General features: G+C 41.1%; 1 protein-coding gene across 1 annotated transcript; it reads left to right on the top strand.

Moving 5' to 3' along the window:
• Positions 1-573: 573 nt before the first annotated feature.
• Positions 574-6,519, top strand: C1QTNF2 (C1q and TNF related 2). Its single transcript, XM_053464206.1, has 3 exons — positions 574-794; positions 4,533-4,790; positions 5,769-6,519. The coding sequence occupies exons 2-3, from the start codon at positions 4,541-4,543 to the stop codon at positions 6,419-6,421; spliced, it is 903 nt and encodes a 300-aa protein (XP_053320181.1). The 5' UTR covers positions 574-794; positions 4,533-4,540; the 3' UTR covers positions 6,422-6,519.
• Positions 6,520-7,398: the final 879 nt, after the last annotated feature.

The following is a 7,398-nucleotide window of genomic DNA, read 5'->3' as shown; positions in this document are numbered from 1 at the left end:
CAAATGAATCTCGTGCTAAACGGCAGTTGGTTATAAAAGGTTTTTTTCACTTTTTCTGGTGATAGCTTAAGGATTCCATACTATGTAAACGTCCAAAATACCGGGAATATCCAGCCAGTGGCCACCCGTTGCAGTCAGCTGATTGGGTGATGTCGTCGGTCAGCAGCCCACCGGGCATTTGCCAAGTGTGCCAGGTAGCCACTCCAGGCCTGAAATTGAAATATATATTACGTCTTGGATACACGGTAAGATACTAGTTATATGCTATAGATCCTAGTTTATAGTAACTGTCAAAAACAAAAAAAGTATCATGTAAATATTGAAATATTAACCCGTTAAGGACAATGGGCAGTCCCTAAACCTATTGAAAACAATGCATTTTGAGCCTGTACATGTACGGGCTTTGTCATTAAGGGGTTAAATGGGCAAGGGGTAATATTACATGATAATGTTAAGCTCTGCTGTACAATATTTCTCTTCTAGAGCATCGAAGGAGTCAACAGATCCTTGAACCATCTGTTTAAAGACGTGATTTCCGTTGCAACGTAGCCTGTAAGAAATGCCTAGAGCCGGTTACAGCATTGGAGAAATATGCATTGGCAAAGATTAATGAAAGAAGTTCAGGCTGGAGGGAGAGCTGGGAGAGTAGGAGCGGATGGGACTGGGTTCCAGTTATAGTACAAGAAGAAAATGCAGAATAAGCTAATCAGCAGGAGCATTCCAGCAACTCTTTAAGGAACGCAGAAAGCCTTCCAGCTGCTCGCCTATATATTGTATACAGTCCACCGGTCGACGTGAGTATAAAATGCAGCTTCAAAGAAAAACAGCCAACATTATAGAACCGTATGTGCCGTATATATGTGCATATGCATGTATTCAGGCACCGAGGACGGCAGATTTGATGTACTGTGTTTGTTGTTAAAATGTTTCATAGCACAGTGATGCCTATTAAGTGGAATGAAGCAAGGGATTCTTATCACTGAGACTGTCCCACGCAAAGCGGGACAGCTGGGAGGCATGCTTTGGGTACTTATGGCTTCCCAAGAGTTAACACCATCATTTAAAGCAAGTTTAAATATATCCGGAATGGAGCAGTAGGAGGCTCAGAACTGGATAAACAAAATGTATTTTTATGTAGCATAGGGATGACCCTGATTATGAAGTCAGTTGGAGATTTTGGATTATTTCCTCATACCTCCCTATAGCCCCAGTGCTTGTGGCACAGTCCCAATATGCAGGCACTATTCTGCTGGCAGCTGCCCCTTTGTCCCGCACTTTCCTGCTTTTGTGGCCAGTGGGGGTCATGATTCAGTTTTGTAAAATCAATCTGTGTTGTTGCAGCATTGACTTCCGTCGCAGCTCCTTCGTGACCACCTTATGATGCTCTTCAGCTGATCGCTGCAAGGTGGCTCTTCCTATAAGTTGTGCGTGTGGTTTCTCGGGCCAGGTTGCACCTTTCCAGACACTCTGAACGCATGAATTTGGGGGAAAATAAATACCTAAATGTTTAAATTATAGGTTATGGTAATCATTAAATGAAAAGGACTTGGGAGTAAATGTAGACAATAAACAAGCAAACGTGTTCAATGTCAGGTAGCTGCTGTAAAGGCTAGTAAGATATTGTCATGTATAAAAAGAGGTACAGGAGGAAAAGTATTTTATAGGTCAATGTCAAGACCCCACATTGAGTATGTAGCGCAAGTCCTCGGCACCTGTTCTTCAAATGACATCATGGAGCTTGCAGTTCCTCCTCTGATGTTGATGAACATTGCTTCCCAGGGCTCATCTTCTAAAGCTATGCTTCTGCTGCATCTTATAGCAGGCAGTAGGGGGCACTATCTACATAAGGCAAGACTAGCTCCCCTGGTAGCCCCAGATATATTTGGAAGGGGGAGCGAGCAGGACCTGGACATGGAGTCGGCTTGGCAAAATAGCGTTTCCCTGTAGATTAACCAACTGACCCGGACGCCTGGTGATCGGCTCTGATTTCTGGGTACAAAATCAGAATGGTAATGAGTAATGAACTCAAGTTGCCGCTAATACAAACAAAATTAGCAATTTAAATGTATTATAATTTATTACAATTGTACAATTTCACCCCTGGGATTATTTGTGTGAGACTTGGCATCTTACATGCACAACGATCAGAAACTGTAGGAGCGACTATTTTTACAGCCGTTAGAAATAGGTTTTTTGTAGTAGATTCAAAATGTAAACTATCTCACTAACAAGATAAATATGAATTATGAGAAAAAAACCTGTGATATAACATTGTGAGTTAAAGTGGCACACTGAACATATGCCCGGTGGGATGCTGGCCAATAGTGCCACACACTCACCCAATCTGACTCTCCAGCGGCAAAGTGGGTGCTACAGCGTGCAGCCATTGGCTGGGTTAGCCCCTCCACACCCTACGTGAGCATAAAAATGTAGCGTGCGGCTGCGTGTATCGAGCCGTCAGCACAGATAGTTAAGCTGTAGACGTCCAGTGTCAAAATATCCACCTTTATGTTCTCTTGCATTCTTTACTGCATGGAGGGGGCACTAACTAAGGCCCAGTATAAATAACATTTACAGAATTTGAATTTGTACCAGTTGCCCGCTGGTCCGACAAGATGTGATGTCACAACATGGAAGAAGCACGATTCATCGTCATACTGCCGTTCCATGTCCTGCAGGAGGACCCATGTGTGACATCATGACCTGCAGCGTCCCGGGGCATTCTTGGAACAGGCTACTACTGATATATGAAACACTCACCATTTGATTATTATATATTGGTGAAATTATAGGAGGTTTTATCCCTAAAATATACTTGTTGACCCCCCCCCCCCCATAATGACAGGCTGCACAAGGCATATAAAAAATGCGGCCAAAGACTTTCTGGAATTCTTCTGCTCACGACCCCTGTGGTCCTGACTCCACACACATCTTGGAAGACTTACTCAAATAGTCACTCAAATACTGGTTGCTTTATCCATGTCCTTGGAAGCAGGAACACCACGTGAGTTATTGTAGTACGCAGGTCATTGTCATCTCAGATGGCTCCTTTGCAGAGGAGCGTAGGACTGATCTACTAAGATGTCTTGACCACACAACTTGACAACCTAGCAGTCATGGCATTGACATCGTGCGTGTGAAATGGATACAGCTCTGTATTTTTTCATTTTAGAGAGCTATGTGCCCTTTGCTCTGTAGTACAGTAAGTATTGACCAATGTTTGAGTCCTCTGTTGCCTTTTGCCAGTCTTCAGTTGCAGTGGGTAAGGTTTCAGATACCGTCGCCCAACATATCCTCCCCTCTCTTTTTGCACATAAAGCTTCTCAAACCTTAATTTCCTGCTAGGAATTCTTTACTAAGTGTGTTTCACACATGTGTGTGGACAAATATCAAACAATATTTCATTTTCTGGAAAGTCTCTTTTTTGAAGACTCCTACGCATAGCAGAGAGGACAACTCTGTGTTTCTGCTTCCAATTTTCACAGAGGAGATATGTTTTCTGTTATGGATAGGTTACGTGGTCTATGCAGCAATTCTTTTACTGAAAAATACTGCGAACTATAAACCAAGTAATGTTGAAAGTACTCCATTGTAAATGAGTGTAATTTAAGTATTTTATTTTTAGTGGATAAGTGTATTTAATTGAGAACGTGCATTTTAAGACATTATCTCCTTTGATGACCAGCTACTTGTATTTCTAGAATTTTAACACAGAAATGTAAAATAATCAAACCTAAAGGTGAACTCCCACAATGTTTTTCATGTATGTGGCATATTTATAATAGGTCAATGTTTGCTAAATAGGTTTGAGGAGCAGGGAAACTTATATTGAGTTGTGAACGTGTCCTTTAGTTCCTGTTTTTCTATTGTGGTTTACAGGTAGTAACCCAAGTGTCCGCTACAGTTGAATGTCACCTTTTTTTATACACCCCAACATTTTAGGTGTCCAAATCATGACACCTGTCTTGAGGTGTGAGGTAAGAGGTGGGGAGGTGCAGGGCTGGCACTGGAAATGGGCAGTGTGGTCACCAGGCCATCTTACCCAAAGAACCACATTGTGGTGCCCAGCTTCAGAAGCCAATGGAGGCGTGCAAAAGCATAGACCTTCATTGTGTTTAGAGCCAGATAGTTTATCTATTATTTTGCCTATTGGCCCTTGATCAACACTGTCCACAAAAGCAGAAATCTTCCATCAAAACCAAGACAGTTGAGAGGATTGCTTTCCTAGCCAAGGGAGATATTAGCCTGAGCAGACGTCAGATACGTCATAGTTGAATACCAAATTTCTCCAGAAGAGGAAAAAGAGGGCTTTCTATTGAGCATTATATTATTTAAGGTATGGGGTTTGACTCCAAATGATTCTTTTTGAGGAACAAACATAGAGAATGGTTTATTCTGTAGATTAATAGTACTGGAATAATTGAGTTTTAATATTTTTAGCATTGTACTAGGTATTTTTTAATCTCATTTCTTAATATATTAATCTCTTAATCTTATATATTAATTCTACATTTTTGTTTCCCAGGGTTCAGGGTTCACCATGATTTCCCTAATACTACTTGTTTGGACCATACCATTTGCTGCTCATATATTTTTCAGCAGCCCTGTTAAAGGAGATCCCCATTTTCCAGGGGACACTTCTCAGCTTTTCTGCAGCTTACCAGGCCCTCCTGGTTTACCAGGAATACCAGGTCATCCAGGATCTACTGGAACCATTGGAAGAATGGGTTTTCCAGGGAAAGATGGGAAAGATGGAAAAGATGGAGACAAGGGAGAAAGGGGAGATGAAGGTAATGACTATAATAATAACCAACCTTCCTTTATCTATAGCCATCTCTGTATTAATTTATAGTTTAATAAAACATGGAGATTTTACCATCATTGATATTTTTTGTTCATATCAGACTGGTAAATGTGTCTGACATTGTTCTCTGAATTTAAAGAGAGGTCTGTAAAGGTAATAAATTAAGCACCCAGGGCCAACCTTAGGCAGGGGCAAGTGGGAAGGAGATGTGAGTGCTGGGATATGATCATACCTGGGAACTCCCCGGGTTTTACCAGAGGCTCCAGCACGCCCTACTCCCTGCCCACTTCTCAATTAAAAATGGTGTGTCCCGCAATACCTTTATGGGTCAGGAGAGACCCTGTTGAGACCTTGTTTGTTTCTGAATTGGTGCCGCCATCTTGCGAGAGGCAAAGTCTATTGTGCTTGTGACTGCTCTCCAGGGCAGTCACAGTGCACCCTGGGTGGATTCTAGAAGGCGATCGTTGATCGTCTCCTAACTTTTTTTAATGTAATATGGCTCACATTGACGGTCCATGAAACGATCAGACCAGGCCCCTGCTGTGGATTTCAATGTTGCTGAATGCCACGACATGGAGGCATTACAGCAACACTATTTGGGAGAAAAAAGCAATCATAGATCACTTTCTGTACCTGGTTAAACTCATGATGTGCCAGGCACATCAATTGTCGCCAAGGGGATTTTTTCCTGTGACGTGTCTGACATGTCAATTGTTATCAAAACGGACCCAGTATGTGGCTGTACATACAGTATATGTCGATTGCCCACAAAACAATGTATGTTCTAACACTGGGCTAGAACACATACCTCATAACCAATTGTACAAGGCCTCAGATACGGCATCTTCTGTTGATCACTAATAATAGGGCTGTGCAGATTGAAAACTGATATTAAAAACGGTGCAGTACATATAATGAATGTCTGGTCTTCACTGCAAGAACTAAACAATTGTGTATTCCATAGGCACACCTGGAAGAGTAGGGAATCCAGGAAAACAAGGTTTTAAAGGAAAACAAGGAGCCATTGGAAGAGCTGGCCCAAGAGGACCGAAAGGAATTTCTGGAGATCGAGGAAAACCAGGTGATGTAGGGACCAAAGGACCAAAGGGGAAGAAAGGGGATATGGGCATGCCAGGGCCGTGCAGTTGTGGATCAAAGAAGGCCAAGTCAGCCTTCTCAGTGGCTGTCACGAAAAGTTACCCCAAAGAACGTTTGCCTATTAAGTTTGACAAAGTACTTATGAATGAAGGAGGCCATTACAATGTATCCAGCGGAAAATATATATGTAGCATTCCCGGCATTTACTTCTTCACTTATGACATCACACTGGCAAATAAACACTTAGCTATTGGTTTGGTACACAATGGTCACTACAGGATAAAAACATTCGACGCAAATACAGGAAACCATGACGTTGCATCCGGTTCTACTGTTCTTCCTTTGAAACTTGGAGATGAAGTGTGGCTTCAGATCTTTTATTCTGAGCAGAATGGACTATTTTATGACCCATATTGGACAGACAGTTTATTTACAGGATTCCTCATCTATCCTGAACAAGAGTATATTGATGATACAAATGATGAAACCGGCGCAAAGGAAAAATTAGGTGCCAGTTGAGGACCGATGGCTATAATGTTTTTTCACCAAACCAGCTCATTGTGTTTGCTGAGAACTTGTACACGTACCAAAATATTTCATGAATTTGTCAGTATGGGTGTACCTATGACATTGATTAGGGATCGTACTCAAACTGTGCTAAGTACGCAATCCAGCTGCCTCCATTTTAATTTAATATTTATAATTATTACTGCTCAAGAAAATGTTAAAAAAAGTTAAGGTTAGCATGTAATTATGCATGGATTATTATGGTTTGAAAACAATTATGTAAATAAAATGTCATGCATGGTTATCTTTTCATTACATATAGAAGTATTCATTATTATTATTATAATAATATTATTGTTATTTATTGATGAATCCCAAGATCAAAAATGATGCAAAAGAGAGAAACCAGTTTACCAATGGAAAAAACACATGTTTCTGGGATACCGGTTATGATATTAAGTATCTTATATGATTGTATCTTTAGTATTAAATTGTGCATTCTAATGTGTGAAAATCCAGCTCAGGGGTTTCAGGGACAACTGGGGTTCTGGTGGATGGATCCTGCCCCGAAAAGGCTTTTTGTGCGAGCCCCAATGTCCTGTAAGACATTATAGGTTCTATTATACCATTGTTTTTAATAGTTTGACCTCCAATTAATGGAGTGGCTTGTGGCACATTTAAAAGTGGGTCAATGACCTTGACAAACTAATTGGGTGAGCTGGAAATATTGGGGAGTGAGAAAATATAATGTGATCGGTATCACAGAATCATGGTGGGATGATATACATGACTGGTCAGTAAATTTATAATGTTTTTCACTATTTAGTGAACTCTAAATTAAAGCCCAGTATTAAGGAAGGTGTGTGTGATGATTCTGGTACTATTGTGTAGACACTATGGGTGGAGATTAGCACAGACTTTAAAAAGGGTCACACATTACATGTAGGCATATGCTACAAGCCGCCAAACATTGGCATGGATGGGGAGGA

This window comes from Spea bombifrons, chromosome 4 (genome assembly GCF_027358695.1).
Source record: "Spea bombifrons isolate aSpeBom1 chromosome 4, aSpeBom1.2.pri, whole genome shotgun sequence".
NCBI lineage: Eukaryota > Metazoa > Chordata > Amphibia > Anura > Pelobatidae > Spea > Spea bombifrons.
The sequence above is the reverse complement of the archived record's forward strand: the minus strand, read 5'-3'. Positions and strand labels throughout refer to the sequence as shown.